Source organism: Anoplolepis gracilipes, chromosome 3 (genome assembly GCF_047496725.1).
Source record: "Anoplolepis gracilipes chromosome 3, ASM4749672v1, whole genome shotgun sequence".
In the NCBI taxonomy this organism is placed as follows: Eukaryota; Metazoa; Arthropoda; class Insecta; order Hymenoptera; family Formicidae; genus Anoplolepis; species Anoplolepis gracilipes.
Genome location: NC_132972.1, coordinates 17,662,755 through 17,686,198, shown reverse-complemented (window position 1 = coordinate 17,686,198; position 23,444 = coordinate 17,662,755). Strand labels below are relative to the sequence as shown.

Below are 23,444 nucleotides of genomic sequence, written 5' to 3'. Positions count from 1 at the left end.
TTTTTGAAGCTTCAAAGTTAACTTTCAATTTCAAAGTTTGATGTGTCTGTGAAGTTAACTTCGAAGATTAAAAAAAATTCAAAATTATTTTTGGCAACTTCAAATCTTCGAATTTGTCAAAGATAATAGTCCAATAATTTGAAGATTCACTCTGGGTAAAAATCGGTTCTTAATTCTTTAGCAGTTAGAAAAAATGTTTATGGACCAAAAATGCTTTTGACAAAAGAGTTAATAAAATTATAAAAAGATTACCTCTTTTCTGGGAGTTTTTGAGTTGCTGAATCTGAGATCAAAATATGGCGACTTAAAGATCCAAAAGTTGAACTATATCAATTTTTTGCTTATCATATTGATTTCACAATTTTAAATTCATAAATTTTTATTTTAAATTTGAAATTAGCGGTTTCAAAAATTTTATTTAAATTCCATCATATTTCGTGAAAGAATTAATTTCTAAAAAGAAATTTGTACGCATTAATATCCGCGCATGACTCCCATTGCCAAATTTATAGTTGTGTTTTTAAATTCCAATTTTTATTTTATTAAATCAAAAGATTTTTTAAATTTTTTATTTGTTACATTAAAATTCGTCATTTTAAATTTCGTAACTTTGACCTCACAACCTCAAATATAAAAATATATTCCTTTCGCAAAATGGTACAGGACTTTTCTATTCCATTTAACCCGCTTTATCTGTACTCGAGAGGTGATACGGTCATTCTGAGACACCCTGTATATATATATATATATATATATATATATACATATATACATTGAATCAACGTTCTCTTTTGCGGCGGGCTGATACTCGTGCCGGATTTGCCGATCTTTGTAAATTAATTTCTCAATAATTATTTCGAAAATCGCAAAATAGTACAGGACTTTTCTGTTCAGTTTAATGCGCTCTACCTGCTCACGAACGTTGATTCAATCTTTATGGGACACTCTGTATAGACTAAGCATTCATATAATTTTCCTCAGAAACTGATTGATATAGGAACTGTACGACAAGAGACATTTTTGTTTAACAATTTTTCCATCTAATAGGCTTTATTCTAAAGATAAAAAATATTTGACTTATGTGTATGTATATGTATAATAAACCTTGCTTTGTATGAAAAGTTAGAAATGTAAAACTGTACATTTTTAGATCTCATTTTACGCCCGAAACATCCGTAAATTTTCATTTTTTGATGTGCTTATAACTTTAAAATTAAAATTAAAAATAACATTTAATATTTGTCGAAGAATTTCCAACGATTTTTCCTCTTCAATAAATAAAATTGTCCTAATAATAATATTCAGTTTTCTTTGTGAATTAATACAAAAAGAATTAAAAGATTATTAAAAAAAAGACCTATGTTAAGTTTACAGTAATTATATGTAATATTTTCAAAGTGCAAATGCCTTATCACTTAGATTATAATATTCTATAAAAAAAATTAAACTATTGTTTTATTGCTGTATCGCGGCACATTATTTTTATCTCAATTTAATATCAAAAGTAATTAAAAAAAAGTATTATCATATTTTCTGAAAATCGCACATATGTAATAAATCTCTAAATCTTGTTACTTTCAACTGTTAGGGTGACGTCTCATGGCGCGTATCAAACTGCGACCCATGACAGACGATCCGCCGTTTTTGATACGCTAATGATCTGCTGAATTTATTATTCGAGCGCATACTCAAAGTGTAAGTGTACTTTATGAAAGCAATGTCATGCTATCTTCTGATGCCAGATAACGAAGTGTAATATGCAAACGTGTTTCAGGAATTGAATCTCGAACCACATATTGTTTAATAATGGATAGACCAATTAATTTGAGTAATTCTTGAAATATAATAGGATTCATTCGAAAATAATTCACAAATTTTATTTTATCTTCAGTTTCCATTTCTTTAACAAGATTATCACTCGCGCCTTGTAATAATCGTCGATGTACACTAAATATAGGTCGCACCCAAAATTGTCGCTTTTTTCTAGCTTCTTCTTCTTCGTTTACTACAAGTGTATATAATGCATACATTGGAATATTTTGCGTCGCAATTCTTCTTTACAAAAAATACTACTTTGTTTTAATTTTTTAAATAAACAGAAAGTGGCTAGTAGCACAGTTTCTGAATCCATTTTTTCTAAAAAATATGTGTCAAAAAGTACATGTGTTTGTGTTCAACATATGTCAAAGTTTTGATCCTACTATCCCATGAAGCGGATTATGCGGAAGCGGAATCAGTGGATCGCCAATCACGGGATCGTTCTGTTAGAACTCTTTCAAAAATTATGTCAAAACAGTGCTGTTTAGCCATCCGGTGGTTCCGCTTCCGCGTAATCCGCTCCATGGGACAGTAGGATATAACTCCGGCGTGCTAAAAACAGCGGAACTTCTGTGATTGGTTGCAGAGTTCGATACGCGCCATGGAACGTCACCCTTAGACAACAGTTTTTAGATATGTATTAATTAGAAAGTATTTTTAAAAACTAAAAATTCTTTCCTAGATTTCTATAGAAGACGTTTAACACAATTTTTTTGTTTATTTATAGTTAAAATAGATAATGCGTGAGCATAATCATAAATTGACAAACAAATAATATTGCATATGAGCAACTATTTAATATTTCCACAAAACTACATTAGCTCGAAGATATGCATGCAAAAGCCGTCACCGAATATGCAAGTATAATTAAATATAAATTTCCATAAGAATAAAATATCCTAAATGAAAAAAGATATGCATAAATGTGTGCGTGCATACATGTGTATACGTATCATTCGTATGTATATATAACGTGTATCTATAAAAAAAGGACATTTATGAGTATTATATAAGCAGGTGCAAAATAATGAATATGTGTAGAATATCTTTCATAAATATCGGAATGAGAATATATGAGAATATTCTTTGTCTTCATATCGCATGCAATAAATGGAGACAAGAGAATCATTTGTTTTAGCAAAATAAAAAATTATTTCCAATTTAAACCAGCGATTGATTAGAAGACTTAAGTTTACTATTTTTTATTTGATTCATCTTATAAATTCCAAATCTTTCTTTCTTTTTTTTTGTTAAGCTCTGTGTGTATATGTGTATACACGCGCGTATAATGTACCTATACACAAGGTGTTCTATAAGTAGAGATCCAATCAAAAAATATTTTATATAATTTAAGTCAAATTTTTTTATACAAGGTTTCTTTCTTTTCGGTAAACACAACTTTGAATATTTCTTATGCATTTAACTATATTTGGATCTAATAATAAGCTTCAATGATTTGTACATGATTTCTCTATTTCTGCATTTATAAGCATGTATAAGCATTATATAAGTATCAACATAAAAAATTCGAGAATACGTAATAAGACAGGATATTTAAAAAAATATTTATTTTATTAATTTAAAAATTATTAGAAATTTGAATATATTAACACATTAGAAAATTGAATATGTTCTAAAATGTTTCTAAAATGTTATTTTTCAAAAGAAAGAATAGTGAAAAATGCCTAATAAGCCGAGACAAAAGAGAAAATTTATCAATTAAGAAAAGTGTTTTAAATAACAAAATAAAATGTTTAAAAATCATCTCAGTTATGGCTAAAACCAAAAGACATTAGGGCTTGACAAGTTTTTGCACAGATTAACTATGAGTGTTGTCAGAAATTGTGTATGTAAATGTCTTTTCATATCTTTTTTCTAAATCTAAATGGTCAATAATATTAAAATTCTTGTAAAATGTTTCTACAACATTCTTTTTTTACATAACTACAATGTAAAGCAAAATTAATAAAAAAAAATAATAAAAAATGATAAAATATTGTTAAAGGGCCGTCTCAATAGGTGTTGCAAGTCGTAAGCCATAAGAAATTAACCAATGATATTCGATATTCTTCTCTAAGGTCAACTGTGATTGGTTAATTTCTTGCGGCCAACGACTTACAACACCTATTGTAGACGGCCCTTAAGAGTCTTACTATTGGTAAAGATAAAATTACATATAAATATATGTATAAATACTATGTATAAAAATTGTATAAAAAAATATGTATAAATATTATGTATAAATACATAAAAAAACAATGTATAACAAAAAATGTCAAGTCCAAACAGTTAAGTGTCTGTATACCTAAATATTCAAAATTTTTTTTCGAAAATAAAGAATATGAAAAAATTGCATTTCACATATTTAAGTGTAAAATTACATTCTTTCTGGTTATATTATTGGTTATAAGTATTATGTCTTTAATTTCATTTTTCTTTTGTTATTTTTGCTCTCTTGAATCCAATTCTTGTCATTATTCCTCCTTTTCTCTATTTTTTAATAATTAAAAAAAAAAAAAAAAAAAAACTATTCTATTATAAACTACTTTATGTGCGCAAAAGTATTTGATAATAAAAGATTTTTGAAAAATATTTTTATAGTTTGGCTAAACATTCACCTGTTCTCTTTTGACTTCAAATGTATATTTATTTTATTCAAATTATTCTAATTTTGTTAAATTTCTATATAATTAAGTTAAAACATATTTATTTGTAACTGTAATATGACTCACCCTCTGTGTGTGTGTTTGTGTGTGTCGCATGCGTACGTGCATGTATGTCAGTAACATCTTTATAGAACAAAATCAGAACTTAGGACATGTTTGATGCTTGACTAAAGATTAACACATCCACAAATTAAGTACATATTATGTAAAACTTTTGAATGAAGTGTTGATATAATATTCCCATAACGATATAGTAAACAAAGTTTTGTGTGTATTTCTTCTTGTTTCTCATATTGTCAATTGAAATGTACTTACAGCCATCACCGGTATCGAGACGCGCCTGCAATTCTTTTATTTGCATATCTTTTCGCTTCAATTCATGTGACATAGTATCTAATCGCTGCTTAAGATCCTTTAATTCTCTAAAAAAAGAGAAAAGAAATAAAAAAAGAAACAAAGATATTCACTTTATATATTATCTTTGCACACACACACATACAATAAGTTTTCGTGCGTAAGTTTTCAATGGAAAATTAAATTACTTTTGTGCAGCTATCAAATCCGATCGAGTTTTAGTGAGTTCTTCCGAAATTGTTTGCTTCGCTTGTATTTCGCTCTGTAAGGAACTCTGTAAATTTAAGAGTTCCATTTTATCGAGTTTCTGCGACCGACGATTTCTCCAATTTTTATCGGTCAAAGTGGTTCCACTCCCAACACTACCGCTTATTCCACCCGAATGTTTTAAGAATTCCAATTCTTCCGTCATTTTTGTGGCTAAAGCCTGAAATTCAAAATAAATTTCCTTTTTATAAGAAGACTAACATATACGCACGCACGCACGCACGCACACATACGTACATAATGCGCGCGCGTGTGTGTGTGTGTGTGTGTGTGTGTGTGTGTGTGTGTGTGTGTGCGCGTGTTGCGTGCGTGCGTGTGTGTGTGTGTGTGTGTGTGTGTGTGTGTGTGTGTGTGTGTGTGTGTGTGTGTGTGTGTGTGTGTGTGTGTGTGTGTGTGTGTGTGTGTGTGTGTGTGTGTGTGTGTGTGTGTGTGTGTGTGTGTGTGTGTGTGTGTGTGTGTGTGTGTGTGTGTGTGTGTGTGTGTGTGTGTGTGTGTGTGTGTGTGTGTGTGTGTGTGTGTGTGTGTGTGTGTGTGTGTACTTGTTACCATCTCTTTACTGACTGATAATTATATTTAAGAAAACAATTATATATATATATATATATATATATTTATATGTACAAACCTGCAAGTATCCACGAGCGTCTTTTTCATCTGATACCCATTGAATAATTTCGGTAATTTGAGCTTCCCACTGCGCAATTGCTTCCTTTTTATTTCTTAATTCTTCGTATTCGTCTTCCAATTGTCTTCTTTCGCCTTGTAATCTATTAACACTATCAGTGAGAGCACTGAGTTCTAATACAAGCTTCTTATTCTCTTCGACTAGCATAATTTTTTCTCTGTCATGACGTCTGTTTAATTCATTTATAGTTTCTTCACTATCTGTAATATTTTCCAATCTCGCAGCATCCAATTTCTCCTTTGTAAGTTGCACTTCCCTCTCTAATAGTTCTCTTCTAGTTTCTGCTTCATGTAACTGTTCTTGCATACTTCGAATCTCAAGATTAAACCTGCTTTGTTGTTGAGTCAAGTTTTCATTATATTGAACTTCAAGTTTCTCAACTTCTGCTTTTAACCTATTAATCTCCTGAGTTGCCAAGGCATGATTCGCACTGACGTCATTTCCGAGGGAACGTTGTCTGATTTTCTCCGTCTCTTCTTGCATTTGCTTGCAATATTCTTCACTGCGTTCTCGTAATTTTCTTTCTTTACTGGTCTCCGCCATTGCCTCGTCGATTCTATTTTCCAGTTCTCTGCGCAGTTTCTCGGCCTTTCGAATATCATGGCGTAAGGTATCGACTTTCTGCATCGCAACTTCTAGTTCTTCTTCCTTGTCTCGAACTTGCCTCGATAATTTTTGTTTTTGCTGTCTCAGTTCCGACAATTTATCTGACACTTCCGTGTATTCTGCCATCGCGAGTTTACGTTGTGTGAGCGCATCCTTCAATTCTTTTTCTTGAAGTTTTAATTTCTCTTGTGCATCCAGCTTGTCTTTCATAACTTCTTCCTTCTCCAAGCGTAGACATCGAACTAGCTTTTCTAGTTCACGGAATTTCATCATATCACCATTATCTAAAGTTCGTAATTCACGTGGAACATCCATAGACTTCAATTGTGACTCCAATTCTGTATAAAATAATCTTTTGTAAATACTGTGTAATGGAGACAGATAAAAGCAGTCAGATCTACAATAAGCTAGATAAGCTGTAACTTAGGATCTCAAATTAGGGACTTTCTCTATTCAGTATAAAAAAGATTTAAAAAATATGTTTCTTGTTAATAAAATTGGTATTAAAATAATAAAAATTATTTTTTATGAATTATTTTTAATAAATTACATTTTTTATACTTATCGCAAAAGATATTGTAATATTTATCTTTTTGTGTGTTTAATTATAATCAGATTTTTTTGTCCAAATTTTTGGGAAAAAAAGGTGTCAGTTAGTAAGATGAAATGTTAAAGAAACGGAACACATGAGATTTTTTAAAAATCATAATAGTATAAGGGCTACAAAATCGTAGGTCCAACCTTAGAAAAATATTATTGCAGTTTAAAATGTGACTTTACCGCAATTACGTTTTGTAAGAATGTTTATTTCGTCTTGTAGTTTTCTGGTTGCATTATTAGAATCAGGTGAGATACCAGGTGAAGAATGACTTATACTCGACTGATTTTTCAAGTCATCAATAATTTGTATTAATCGTGCATTTTCTTCCTCAAGTATCTGCACACGTTTATCTGTCTGAGACAAAGCGGAAATACAACCCAGATCCGATATGCAACTGCAATGTCAAATTCCAACAATGAAAAAGAATATATTTCTAATATCAATTAATTAATCCACTATATATATATATATATATATATATATATATATATATATATATATATATATGTATATATATACAGGGTTCGGAAGTAACGCCTTACTTGTAAATTTTATTTGTAACGGAAAAAGTAACTTCGTTACATTCTTTGATAACGAGTAACGAAATTAACAGTTACTTTTATCGTTACTTTCCAGACAATACATATCTATAAAAAAATGTTTAAAAGACAACTTAAGGACGTCTTAGTGTCTTTTAAATATCTTTAAGATGTCTTTTGACCTTCCTGTGCAGTCTGGGATATTTTTCAATTATACTTGAATATACTATATTTTTTTCGAATATAAAATTTTCAAATAAAGAAACAAATATTTTTCGTTTCATGCATATGCGAGCATTTTATATGGTACATGTAACATATAAAATACTATAGATACGTGTGCACATATGTGTGAAATGAAACTTAAAGATTGATAAGAGTATTGAGAAACATAGTATCACATAGAAACTGCATTTCTTTCTAGTATCTTTCTACTTTGTAAAAAACCATTTAAATAGACAGATAATTCAATGATTAGTCAAGAATTCGATGTTATGAAAATTATCATATCGTGTTAGAATTTTAAAATAAAAAAAATGAAAAAACGTGAAGAAAGCGATTTTAACCATATTTACAAATCTATCGAAAGTGAACTAACAATAAAACAATTACTTTATTTACATTTACAAAATCTAAACGTGTTTGAGAAAGCTTGTTTACACTTTTTTCAAAAGTTTCGTATTTAAAATAATTTATTATTATCAAAATTATTATACATTTTATATCAATAGCAATATCACTATCAAAAAATTATATCATTTTGATTATTTTAATGTAAAATAATGTTCAAAAATTTTTAGTGTTTAGTGTAAAAATTTGATCTTGTATTAAAAAAATGTTTATGTAAAGTTTATATTGTATAGAAAAAAAGTAACGGAAATTGTAACGATTCGTTACTTTTTGAGTAAGGGTAACGAGTTACTTTTATAAAGTAACTTTCCCAACTCTGTTTGTATATATATATATATATATATATTATAGTATATTATATTATATATATTATATTATATTATATTATATTATATTATATTATATTATATTATATTATATTATATAGTATATTATATTAATAATATATTATTATAGTATATTATGTATATGTATATAATATATATGTGTATATATATATATATATACATATACATATATTATATACATATACATAATATACTATAATAATATATTATTCGCAACATTCTACTACAGTATCTTCATATGTTATAGATACAGTAATTAAATTCATTTAATAAGCTAAAGAGAGAACGCCTTTGTGTGTGAGCTTTGTTAAATAATTATCAAGAATATATTGTAATTATTCTTAATTCTTAATTATATTAATTTATTATTCATTAAGATATTCTTAAACTAAAATGTATATTTTTGTATCATTGTTAAGTATTAAAGATATAGAAGGGTAATATTTGTTATGTATAAAAAAATTTTTTTTAATATTTCATACCTCCCTTGTGTAAAACTAAAACCAACAAATGGTAGATGAAGCGCGGAGAAGGCAGAATTAGCAGCTGGTGGCACAGCGTCAGAAGTACGAACGTCAGTATCATCGACATCAAAATTTGACGTATCACTCGGTGATGAAACTTCAGGAATGTACGGTGCAGTACTATCTCTGAGTGTATCCCAATCGACTCCATTGAACCAAGGATGCTTCTATATTTAAAAATAGCATAAAATATACTTAGAATTATAATGTAATCATCTCATAAAATTATATAGTATTTATTGTAAATATCATACATTTCTCATTTATAAAAATTATATAATTATGTATTATATTTCTCGAGATTTTTAAGTAAAATTCATGTATAATTTAGCATCATATCAATTAAGAAATATTGTAAGTCACAATTTGTTAATTTTCATTGTTGCATGTTTGTGTACAAGGTGTATACTCAAATTCTGTAAAAAAATTCCCTGAGAATTCCAGGATCTTCCAGGTATTTTTATTCAAAATTCTAGGTAAAATTAAAATATTTTTAGATGCAATTTTAAAATAAGCTTATTTATTTTAGCGTATCATTTTTTGACATGAACAAAAAACATATATTTTAAACAATTTTATATAGATATAAACAAAAAATATATTTTAAGCAAATTTTACACTTAAAATATTTTAAAGTTTCATTAAAAATTTTAAAAATAAATACTTCTTTGATATTTTTTAAAATTCGCTGAATCCTAACGAAATTCCGTGAGAATTCCATGATTTTTTCAAGGTATAATAAAATTCCCTGAGAATACCAGGTTTTCCAGGTTTTTCTCAGGAGTATACACCCTGGTGGGTGTATCTGTGCGGGCGCGCGTGTCATGTGTGATTATTAAATATTATCTGTTAAACACTATTTACATAATACAAAAAAGATTTCATTATCTCTTAAAGACTTTAAATAAGAATTATAGGTTTTTCTTTGTTATATTTCTGTCAAATAAATTTATTCAATAAATTCATTAAAAAATATCTGTAACCAAGAAAAATTTCTGACATATATTAGATATATCTAATATGATAAAGATTAAAAAAAAATTTAATTGCTAAATATAAAATAGATTGTAAATGATATAAAATATATTAGTACAATTATACATATTGTAGCAAAATTTACCTTAAAATCGTCAATTCCATTTTGACCTAGTCTAAATTCAGAGCTGCAAATCAATTTCCGCATTAGATCTTTGGCTTCTTCAGAAACGTCGTATATAGGGTCTACAGGAAAATCAAAACAATTCTGTAAAAGAAAGCATTAATTTTTTTCAATGAACAAATATATCTAAATTAAATAATAATATATTTAATGTTAAATTAAATAAAAAAAATTAGGAAAAACTTACTTTGTGATTCATAATCTTTCCATAAGTTTCGACTAAGGATTCTGCGTAAAAAGGTGTTTCACCATAGAGCATTTCGTACATACATACTCCAAGAGACCACCAATCACATTCAGGACCATACTGTCCCTGACCATCTTCCATTGCCTAGTAGAGACATAAAACCTATAGTATAACCTTAAGTATAAAGCAAAATATGTAACTGTTGTTACAAATTAATGTTTTTTTTTTCTAGACAATATATGTTTTCTTTACACCAATTGATTCTTCTTATTAGTCTAAAAATATTGAGGCAAGATATTTGAAAAATAAATATTTCACGAGATATTTCATAGGTTATTATGTCAAATATAATGTTAATGTTGCAGTATTATGTTAAAGTATGAAATATCTCGTAAACTATTGAATTTTTGGTCATCATATCCTATAACACAGAATATTGAGGAATTGATTTATATGAAAAAATTAAGGTGATTTCACTTAAAAAAAAAACAAGGTTGATTTTCATATGACCTTGGCATATATATCCAAAATTACATCAATATGGTACCATCTTATATCTTCCTTCAAATTGAACAACTTTTACCTGAAGCATTTTTTTGCATTTAAATATAAAAAAGTTTTTGGGGAGTAAATTAAAATGGAACCTACCACCTTATATATACACATGTAAGGTGTTTTATTTTAATTTTAACAAACTTTTCGGAAAAATGCAATTGTAGAAAACAATGTTTTAAATAAAAATTGTTAAATTTTGAGAGTAAATAGATGTAAATAGAGTAAAATAGTGATCATGATTTGCCCTTTGGGTGAAGGTCAAATCAGATTCCAGTCAACTTTGATTTTTTAAATAGAAATCCTTATTTTTTATTGTATTTTAAGATAAATTGAGGTCAAGTAAACATTTTACTCTTTTTTACTCTCTTTAATTCATAATATTCAACTTTTAATATCAGACTCTTTTAGTACTCTCAAGTCTTAATGACTTTAGTCAAGCACTTCAAAAGCGAAAAGGGAACTCATGTTAATTAAATATTCTCAAATGTAAAAAATAAGGGAATTCATATTAATAAGCACTTTAAACATGACACCAATAGTGTACTTGTTTCACATAAGTTTAAAAAACTGCAATCTGCATTATTAATACTAGTTAATGGTAATGTATAAAATTAAAAGTAATAATTGTGATTTAAAGTAAAATATTTTGAAAACTACGAGTTTAAAAAAAAAACATTAAAAGAAATGTTTATTTTAGTTAATCTTAAAAATACAATAAAAAAATAAGAATTTCTATTTAGAAACCAAAGTTGACTTTCATCTGCTTTTGTAACTTTCGCCCAAGGTTTTTACCATTTCTCGCTGCTTTCAAAATTTAACTTTTATTAAAAAAATTTTTCTTCTAAAAAATTGCTTTTTTTCAAAACATTTATCTGTTAAGAAGATGCTGAATTACATCTATATCAATCAAAATCTAACCTAACATAACAATATATTTGCTTAATATAAAAATTTTGTAGTTTATACATACAAATAAGATTATTCCGTAAAATTAAATTTGTAGAAATAGAAATTGTAGAAATAAACTAGAAGTCTGATAAAAAATATTTTTACTAAATTGTAGAAATGAGCACTAAAATATTAAAATTGTAGAAATAAGCACTAAAATATTTGTGCTCATTTCTACAAATTTACTAATATTCCTTCATGCATTTCCTAGCCTGGGATAATCTTATTTCATATGTATAAATTGCAAAACTTTTATATTAAAGAAATATTTTTTTTAAAGAACTAGTAAACTCCTTTTGTGCTTCCAACCAAACAGTTATCTTGCACATGTACAATAATACTTTTTATTATTTTTTTCTTATGCACTGTTTCTTTTATCAATTGCTTTTCAATCATTCTTTTTCATTAAACATATATTTAAAGTGCTTATTAAGCACTCTTAATATGTGGGGACGGACGGATTCGATCCTAAGATCCTTCACACGACAAGTATGACACTCTGCCATGGAACCACATCCTGTCCCTATTAAGCAAATATAATGTTATGTTGGTTAGGCTAGAGTTTAATCAGTAATACAGATGTACCCTGGTATCCTCTTAAGATTAATAAAATATCTTGTATATAAAATATTTTGTAGAATGTAAAGTAGTTAAAATTCTTAAGATTACTACATATATTTGTTTGTAATATAAAGCAAAATATGCAACATAAAATTACCCTCAATATTTCTGGTGAAATATAATCTGGAGTACCAACTGCGACGTTACTTTGTACCGTCCCATCCTCAAATAGTCGTAAACAAGAACCAAAATCAGCTAATCTGATATGACCATTTGCATCCAATAAAACATTATCAGGTTTAATGTCACGATGTACATAGCGCAAGTCATGTATAGAACCTATAGCTAGCACCATTTCTGCTATGTAGAATCGAGCCATATCTTCAGGGAGACGGTCCTCAAATTTGCTCAATAATGTCAATAAATCTCCACCACAATAGTAATCCATGACCAAATACTATATAAATATGTTTGAAAGAAATATCAGACATAATTGACATTTTTATAATATGAAATGTGTTCAGCATCAATAATAAAATTGTATTACCAAGTTATTGTCATCTTGAAAGGCATAATGCAAATTTGTGATCCATCTGCGATCACCATATACTAATACATCCCTCTCTTCTCTAAAGCATGCAGTCTCAGCACGCTTTAACATCTCCCATTTGTTCAAAATTTTCATAGCAAATACTTTGTCCGAACCACGCATTCTTACGACACATACTTCCCCAAAGGCACCTCTGCCAATTACTTTAACAATTTCAAAGTCTTCTCGTGTCAATTGTAAATTTTTTATGCATGAAGTTATTGGTTTCACTATAAAGAGCCAACAATAAAACTAACAAATTAGCTAAATTTACTTAATGCTTTATTAATTAAATAAAATATTAAAATATTAAAAAATATTAAAAATTATTAAAATATTTAAAAAACATTAATATTAAATAAAATAAATTATTACTTTATCTAATATCCAAAAACTTACCAAACTCAATAAAATCAGAAACAGTTTTCTCACGACGTAACGAAGAATTGCAACATTCGTCGTATAACACAAGTAAAATATCAATAAGTGTCTCGATCGAGATAGTATGACCCACTCGTCCACTTTGGGCAGGACCATTGATAAACAGACTTTCAAGTTGACGTAATTTTCCTCCTATGCCTACATGTTTAAAATAATCAAAATTTTTTTTCCTTATATATTCATAATATTAAATATTCTCTCTCTCTCTCTCTCTCTCTTTATATATATATATATCTATAATATTATATATATATATATATATATATATATATATATATATATATATATTCATAATATTAAATACAATTACATCTTTAATAACATAATTTTTATTACCAATATTTGGAAATCCTTTTGGCATAATATCAGGAGGAGGATGACCGTAAAGATATTGCGACGAATCTGACATGTCTTTTTATTGATAAAGCTGCTTCTTACCACAATTTATAGTGGATATTTTCATTGTCATTATTAACACTGATTATCTTCTTATACCACATTGTTGTTATCTGCGATATTCCTACAATATATAATTTATTGCTATAATAATTTGAATTTTATATTAATATTAAAGAAAATGTAATTAAATTGACCCACAAATTTGAAATATATAGATTAGATAGTTATATAAATATCTATATGGTTCAAATAATTTATTCATACAATAATATAAATATATATTTTAATTATAATAAATCAATAATAAATTAATAAGAAAAAATTAATAAATTTTAATGAAATTTCTAAAATTTTTAATAAAACTGCAAATTACTTGATTTGTTTTTGTTGCATGCAATTGTTTTCATTAAGAAAAATTTAGAAAAAAAGGATAATAAGTAAGATAAAAAAATTAATAAATATAAAAAAATAAACAGATAAAATAAAAATATAAACAATAAAAAAATATTAAAAAACAAAAAGTACACAAAATTGAAAAAAAGAGAATATATTTGATAAGGAAAAAAATTAACAATAAGAGAAAATACAAAAGTGCATACAAAAGTAAAACACAAAATGCATTTTTCTTTTATAAAGTATATATTTTATCATTGACAACCAACAATTCTACTTATAATCGACAATTTTAAATAAAAAATTAAAGTTTTAAGTTTTTATTCATCAATGTTGACAAAAAATATGTAAAATAAAATGGCTTTTTATTATCAATATTGTGCATCGATATATAAACATGTTAATACACATGAAAAAAATCGAGTTTAATTCATATTTTGTTCTTATTCATTTAATACAGAAATCATTTACACTGGTAATTACGTAACTATGGTAAAGATAACTAAAAAAAACATTTAGCGAAAAATGTACAGCAGGAAAATTACATATAAATTAAAAAAGTGTAAACAGTAAAATCTACTAAGATTACAATTGCGAGTAAAATTTGACAAAATCGCAAAAATTTCTCCTTATGACCCAATCTCATGCGAATGTTATTGTACCATGTAATTCTGTTAAGTAATTTTGTCAAATGGATAATATATACATCATTACAATGTAGTTGCAATATAATCGTCCTAGATTTCAAGTTCATAACCTCGTCACAATTTCAGTATACATTGCCATTCGTGAGCAAATTTGTAATGCAGAGTTCCTCTATCTAACATATATAGGAAACTGTTTCGAATAAATCGGTTTTTTCGTCGGCGATTCTAAGTAACCACTCAATTAATGCAAACATACCTGCTGTAACAATTCACTCAATTTTCAAAATCTTGCTCAATTGTTTATTACATGCACTATATATTTGGTTATCAGAAACTATCTTGTATTAGCCATCTCCGGACTTTATCCGAACCTCAACAATTTAATTGACCCCCTAACAGGCCGAACAAGCCCTATGCAGAAAAAATATGGCAGCTCCATGTCATTAAATGTAGCCATGATAACTGTCATATAGAATAGCGACGCTATTCGATTTTCTAGCACTTCAATTTTCTAGCATTAAACTTAGAGGTCGTTCGGATCTGATTTCATATAGGTCTTGTTTACACCGCATACTTTGATACGTGTATTAAATACTATTGGCCAATCACAGCCATTCCATTCTTAAGAAGAATGACTATGATTGGCTAGTATAGTACTTAGTACGCGTATCTAGAGTCCTGGTAGAGAAAAGCCTGAGGCTGCAAACCCATGCAGCGGAATAGCGTAACGTGGAACAAGAGTGGAACCAATCACAAGTGTTCCGCGTTTTTCGTTGCGTTAAAACCGGACCCCTAACTACCCATGGAGCGGAATAGCGTAACGCGGAACGAACAGTACGTTTCTAAAATGACTTTTAAATATTGTTTATGTCGTTCATTTTTATTATCATGTACATAAATACTAAATAAAATATGTTTTTTATTGGAAGTATTGACTAAAGATGTTAAAAACTATGAAAAAAGTTTTAATGTTGATTTTAACCCTTATGAAATAATGATTTGTGATTGGTTGCGCAAAATCTGCGGTGCGCTCGTTGCGCTCCATGGGTAGTTAGGGGTCAAGTTTCAACGCAACGAAAAACGAGAAACGCTCGTGATTGGTTTCGCTCTCGTTCCACGTTACGCTATTCTGCTGCTTGGGTTTGCAGCCTGAGAGGGGCCATGCCGTCGTTTTTCTTACGATGCTTTTTCTCCGCGGTACAGTGGCGCTAACTGGATCGATTTTAGAGCCGATGGAACTACATGGCTGGATCGACTTTCTAGCGTCACGATAAAACGAACGATTGATTCGTGTTCATGCTAGATCCATAAATTGTGGTTCGTGTTCGTGCTAGATCCATAAATGTGGATCTCAAAAGTATGAAACATATAGATTTATTAATGTTTTATTACATATTATTAACTGCGCGTAATCTTTTTCCACTTTAGCATATATTAAGAAGTAATATACGTATATATAATAGAATTAAAATGCTTTTATTTCATATAAAATTTAATTTTTTAATAATTTCAATAAAAGTATTTTAATAAAATATATATTTGTATATTATTCCAATAATATTATCAAAATGAAAAAAGCTCATACGCAGCCAATAATGTTTCGTACTTTGAGATTCGCAATATGAATCTAGCACGGATCGATCCAATAACATACCCAGATAACCAAATGTTTCCACTATGACCGCACAATGTAGCCACGCGTGCAGAAGCATGCTGTCATTGTGACGTCCCGCTGCCTTCGCATCTGACGAGCATAGTGACGGCACATCATGCTCAACGGCTATGCCAGCATTGTGCAAGCATTTTGTACTTCCAGATTGTCAGCATTGTGCAAATACATAAATCTTTTCGAAAGGTAGCTTTTTTTAAATATATAAATAATTATTACAAGAAGAATTATTCCTAAATATTATTTATTTAAAAATATTTTCAATATACATACATTTTCAACAAAAATTATAAACAATAATATAATAATATTAATTATAATAAAATATATAAATTGAATAATAATAGTAAATCTTTCAACTTAATAATTGGATATCTTTACAACTATAAATCTTTATACTTATAACTTAATATACTTCATAAATCTTTATATTTATAACTTAATATACTTAATAAATCTTTATACTTATAATTTAATATACTTAATAATAATTTTTCCAAAATTTATCATATCTTTAATCGAAGATATCGTTCTCAATTTCGTCAAAGCTTTGATTGTCTGCCAAATTGTCCTCTACTTCATTATCTGAAAAATAAATATTATCAGTTATACGCATATTTCTGATTTTATATTTCATTAGCTTCTATTTTTGTGGCTTACTAGGATAATTGTTGTCAAATTGCTGTTTATTTCTTTTATCCAATAAAATTTTTTGTCTTTTAATAGAAGGCTGTTGATTTTTTATACTCTTGATCTATTTCGTCGAAAGATCGTTTTTGTTGACGACGAAAACGTTCTTTTGTACTTTTTACCCTTGACCATTGCGTCTTCAAATTCATCGCGTCTTGGGTTTGTAAAATGTAAATTATTACTCATGGCATCTATATATGTATAAAAACATTTTTATTTAATATTATAAATTTATAATTAATATTAAAATATATTTTATTTAAAAAAGTATTTAATCTTTATTTATTTTCACAAGCCTGTGCAAAACGAGTTTTTTTTAAAGCTTTCAAATGTTTGGTACCATGCCAGGTCATATGTAATAAAATTTCTTCTACATTATTAAAGGCATGCTTAAAATAAATAGCAGCGCAATCAGTGGCGTTTAATCCACCCAAATAAATAAAATAATCAACTTAAAATAAATAAATACTTACAATTAGTATTTAAGGGGATGTCGTACCGTTCTACCTTACCGATCAAAACGATTGTTTAATATTAGACAAAAATTATTTTATTGGTTGTACAGAATGAAAAATGCTTCTCCATGATTAAAGTATATACAGCAACGATCGTTGAAATAGTATAATTTTCAGTTAAAAATGAAGAAAATAAGAAATTACAGTTTTATATTATTATCGATTGGTAGCGTCAAGTCGTAACTATATTTATTAATATAAAAGTTTTGCAATTTGCCCGTACAAAATAAGTTCGTTTCGTCTAAGGAAATGCATGACAGAATATATGTAAACTTGTAGAAAATGAATTTGATGTGTAGTAAAAATAATTTTTGTCGAATACACTTTCGTGCATATGTATCATACGAAATCGAGAATAAATGGGTAAAAAAGAGCAGTAGATTAGTGCACCAGCAGATTGACTGGTGTCGCGATAGTCAGAGCTATAATCTTTTTCTGTGACAAGGAAATACAAGAGTACTATCCTTGTCTGTTTCATGCGTACAGAGTAACATACATACACAGTTCAATATAATTAGCAGACAAATTCAATATTTAGCATTTTCTATTATTGCATTCGTTTGGGAATTATTTAGGCAAGTTTAGGAAAGCATTTTTATAGTTTGGGAAATAACAGTTTCAATGTAATAAATAAATAAAAATTTCCTCTGTTCACTTTAGCAGACAAATTTTTTATTTTTCATTTTTCATTATTGCAATCTATTGGAATCGTTTGGGAATTGTTTGGAAAAGTTTAGGAAAAGAGTTTTATAACTCTAGAAATAATGATTTACTTATAATTAATGAAAATTGATTAATTACGTATATAGTTAGCAGACAAAATAATAAAAATTATTATTTTTTCTTCTTTAATTGACGTGAAATTATTTGAGAAACACTTGTGTAACGGTCCTATAGTTTAGGAAATAATAATTTCACAATGTAATAAATAAATAAATCTTAATCTGAATATCCTTTTTCACTATATATGAAAAAATTTCCTATTTTATCGACTGCGTGCATTTGCGATGGTAATGACGCTTTATATTTTTAATGTAGTTCCGATTATGCATACTTTATGGTCTATGGCTGTTACTTTTTACTATAGCGATAAGGAAATTCTTTCGATCGACAGACAAAGCAAAAGCGATAAGACAATTCTTGCGATGAACGGACACAGCAGGGCGAGCATTCATTCTCGCTGAGGCAACGGGCCAAGTAGCATTAATCGTAACTAGTAATTTTTATCATAGTAAATAATTTTTATTGTAGTAAATAATTCTGATAAAATAAATGATTTTTAAAAAGAGATTCTTATTCTAATATCCACAACATAAATTAGTTGCAGCGGTGCGGGATACTAAATTATGTCTCGTATTGAATTCACATAAAAAAAGTGAATTGTGAAGTGCAGTGCATTCTACAAAATCTTAACTGAATTCCGAAGCACACTACACACAGTTCACAGTTTTTGGTGACAGTTAGTCTGGGATCCGCGTAACCGTGAGGCTTAGGCAAAACTGACGCAGGTGAACGACCAATCAGACAACCTGCATCCACAGTGGCATTGGAGAGAAACTCGAACCAACGTAAGTTTAACAGAATCTTCATTAAATTTAATTCTGGTACAAGACTACGTGACAGCACCCAATAATATGTCGCAAACTCAATCACCAATACGTCAACCAAGCGCTCCTAATGAAATAACAACAGCAGTGAATGTTATGATAGATAAAATGATAAAATTAGAAGAGAAAATCGAACAACTTGAAGCGCGAATAGAAGGAAGACCAGCTTATCATACGCCTCAAAATCTGTATCCAAGACTCCCAGAAGAAGATTTAACAGAAACAGCATCAATTGACCGAATTGAGAAATATGAAAAGTGCATCCCCATGATACTAGAGTTTGACGGACAAAATGCGGAACAATTTATTAACATGATCATGCATATTCGAACGATACTAGTTGAACATCAACATCAATATTTACTGCTGGCTATACTATCGCAAAAATTAAAAGGCAAAGCAGCAACAGCCATCAGAGCGGACACTATTCCTTCGTTGGACAAACTAATTGAAAAGGTACGATTTCTATATGGTAAAACAATAGATGTCTCTGCTTTAGCTACAAAAAGAAATCTATGCAAACAAAAGCCAAACGAAAGTATGAATGAATTTATAAAACGATTTTCAAAAATTCATGATGAAGTGATAACTGCTATTAATACTAACAATGATCCCTCGATGATCGAAACAAGAGAAATACTAACTACTGAAGAATCTGTGAGAGCATTTAAACGTAACGCTAGAAGAGATATATCAATATTCTTACTTGGACAAAGAACGACCGATTTACAGAGCACTTTCGAAGCAGCCAGAATGTTTGATTTAGAGACTAGATACAGCCGAATGTTTGACAGGAATGATAATAAGGTTTTCAAAAGGGATAAACGAGATGTAAAACCAAAAGTAAGATTCTGCAATTACTGTAATCGGAACGGACACGTTGAGGAAGAATGCCGCACTAAGAAGTATCATCAGGAGAAGAAGGATTTTCGCCGAGACCACAAAACAGCCAACTCACCTGGAACAACTACGGTGATTCAAGAGAAAGGGGAAGGATCAACAACGTTACGAAGCCCCTTCTGGAAGAAAATTGGTCAGAACGAGACCTGTCGTACGACTAAAAATTAATCCATTTGACGAGGCAAAATTTCTGATAGATACAGGTAGTGAAATAACAATGATATCTGAAAGTAAACTTAAGATAAAAATATAACGCGAGATAAAGGAATAGAAATAATCAAACCGTATATAATAGCCTTTATTCAGTAAACACACAATTTCAAAATAAACAACATAAAATACAGGTAATAAAAGACAATTTTATAAAAGATATCGATGGCATTTTAGAAACAGATTTATTATACGCGCATAAATTTGAACTAACAAATAATTGCTTTAAATTAGGCAATATATTAAAGAAAGTAAAATTACAAATTAAGTAAAGATAAAAAATCTGTATTAGTTATATTTGACAATGATATTGAGGCTATCACTAGGCTTAACCAAAAAAACAATCCAATTCTTCCATATCATTTAACAAATAAAATATCCGAAATAATACCGTACGATGAATCACTTTTTTTTACATTAAACAAATGCGAGATTAATTTACAAAGATTAAAATTATTAAAGAATAATATTAGGCTTAATTACATAAATAAATCACGTAAAGAAATTGAAGATATAATTTTATCGTATCATGACATATTCACTCTTCCTAACGATCCACTTCCTTTATCCTCTATACTTGAGCATGAAATAAAAACAACCGATGAAATACCAATACAAACCAAACAGTACAGATACCCACTGATTCATCAAGACGAGATTAAACGACAAATAAAAGAGATGCTTGCTAAAGGAATAATTCGTGATAGCGACTCACCTTATAACTCACCGCTTTGGATAGTTCCAAAAAAACAAGATGCTTCAGGAAAAAGAAAGTAGAGATTAGTAATAGATTATCGGAAACTAAATGATAAAACCTTTCAAGATAATTACTCACTACCTAATATTGATGAAATAATTGATAAACTCGGGAACGCTCGTTATTTTAGCGCATTTGACTTAACATCTGGGTTTCACCAGATCGGTATGAAACAAGAGGACATTAAAAAGACTGCGTTTTCTACTCAGGATGGCCATTACGAATATACGCGTATGCCATTCGGGTTAAGAAACGCGCCACCTACCTTTCAAAGGATGATGAATAAAGGACTAAAAGGTTTGATCGGAAATAACTGTTTCGTCTACATCGACAATATAATAGTATACGGACATACAATTGAAGAACATAATAAAAACTTAAAAATACTATTTGAACGTTTAAGACAATGCGGCCTAAAACTTCAACCTGACAAATGCGAGTATTTAAAACCTGAATTAGCCTATCTCGGACATAATATCTGCTGAAGGTATAAAATCGAATCCAGAACGAGTCAATAAGATTAAAAATTATCCTAAACCAAAGAACGAAAAATAAATTAAACAATTTTTAGGACTTTGCTCTTATTATAGAAAATTCATACCAAAATTTAGTGAAATCGCAAAACCAATAAATAAGCTATTATAAAGAAAGATCAAACATTTAAATGGATAAACAAACAAGACGACGCTTTTTTAAAACTTAAACAAATGCTAATTGAAGACCCTGTATTACAATATCCTAACTGGAAAAAGCCATTTATACTCACTACAGACGCCAGCAATTCTGCACTAGGAGCCGTGCTTTCCCAAAGAAGAATTGGTAATGATCGACCATTAGCATATGCATCCAGAACATTAAACAAGGCGGAAGTCCGGTATACGACAACAGAAAAGGAACTACTAGCAATTGTATGGGCGACACGACACTTTCACCAATATCTTTATGGACGAAAATTTACAATCGTGACAGATCATCGACCATTAATATGGCTAATGAATGTAAAAGATCCGAACTCTCGACTGATGCGATGGAGATTAAAACTTAGGAGTATGACTATGAAATTATCTACAAACCAGGAAAAATCAACACTAACGCTGATGCTCTTTCCAGAATGAATGTAAACACTATTGAAGACTTTCACAGAGAATTAGATGAATACTTGAAATTTTATGGAGATGTTTCGGAAGACGATACACAAGACGAGTTTACTACCTATCTAAAAGAACAAGTAGAATCAATACCTTCGAAAAACTCGAGAGATGAACAAACACGTCAAGCATTCCCAAAACAAAAAGAAAAATTAAGGATAAAAAATCAAGTAACAATTAAACATGAAACTAATAAAGGTTCTCCTACTATCATGTATTTATGGAGACCCCCAGAACTGATAAAGAAAGGTATAATATTTCTAGATCCGGGCGAGACAAGAAATTACAAACAAAAAATAATAAATTCTTTGATAGGAGACGACAAAATTATAAATGTAATTACAGAAAAGAAACACGAAATCGAATTTGCTGATATAGCAGCGGAAATGGAGCTAACAAAATATTTGTCAAGACCAGAACCATCAAATAAAGAAAGAATAATTCAGGAAGCACATAGCTCAGAGCTTGGAGGACACTTTGGCATAGAAAAAACAGTATTAAAAATACAAAAGGACTACACTTGGAAAGAAATTTATCAAGACGTCAAAAAATTCATCGAAAACTGCGAATCCTGTCAAAGAAATAAAAACACAGAAAAACAACCATATAAACAGCAAAAAGTGGATATCCCTACAAAACCTAATAAAAAGGTGTCGCTCGACATTGTAGGACTTCTGCAGCAAACAGAACAAGGAAATCAATACATCCTTGTTATTCAAGATTATTTAACTCGATACATGATTTGCGAAGCATTAATTGACAAATCAACAGCTGCAATAATAAAAGCATTTTAGAGTTCATGGCTTAGAATATTTGAAAAACCAAAAGAAATCCTAACAGACAATGCAAAGGAGTTTATGAGTCAAGAGTTCAATGAATTTTGTAGAAGAATAAAGACAAAACAAACCCTTACCTCCATATATCACCCTCAATCAAATGCAAAAAACGAAAGAAGTCACACAATATTAAAAGAATATTTTAGACATTACTCCACTCCTGAAAATCCTTGGGATCTACTACTACCAAAAGCAA

At 29.0% G+C, this 23,444-nt stretch overlaps 1 protein-coding gene across 2 annotated transcripts in view; it reads right to left on the bottom strand.

The window, feature by feature from the left end:
* The window catches only part of Gek (serine/threonine-protein kinase gek), a 33,290-nt gene extending 17,955 nt beyond the window's left edge, over positions 1-15,335 (bottom strand). The window contains exons 1-14 of one of the 2 annotated variants that reach the window (XM_072887579.1): positions 15,173-15,335; positions 14,932-15,089; positions 13,814-13,997; positions 13,436-13,615; positions 12,995-13,266; positions 12,605-12,904; positions 10,384-10,527; positions 10,158-10,280; positions 8,996-9,204; positions 7,177-7,391; positions 5,731-6,734; positions 5,027-5,265; positions 4,800-4,906; positions 4,551-4,607 (exon numbers count right to left, since the gene is read on the bottom strand). In XM_072887579.1, the coding sequence (XP_072743680.1) occupies positions 4,551-4,607; positions 4,800-4,906; positions 5,027-5,265; positions 5,731-6,734; positions 7,177-7,391; positions 8,996-9,204; positions 10,158-10,280; positions 10,384-10,527; positions 12,605-12,904; positions 12,995-13,266; positions 13,436-13,615; positions 13,814-13,886 (2,923 nt within the window). In that variant the 5' untranslated portion in view covers positions 13,887-13,997; positions 14,932-15,089; positions 15,173-15,335. The remainder of the gene's footprint in view (positions 1-4,550; positions 4,608-4,799; positions 4,907-5,026; positions 5,266-5,730; positions 6,735-7,176; positions 7,392-8,995; positions 9,205-10,157; positions 10,281-10,383; positions 10,528-12,604; positions 12,905-12,994; positions 13,267-13,435; positions 13,616-13,813; positions 13,998-14,931; positions 15,090-15,172) is intronic. The other variant, XM_072887578.1, reaches the window with a different exon arrangement.
* Between the last annotated feature and the right edge of the window lie 8,109 nt (positions 15,336-23,444).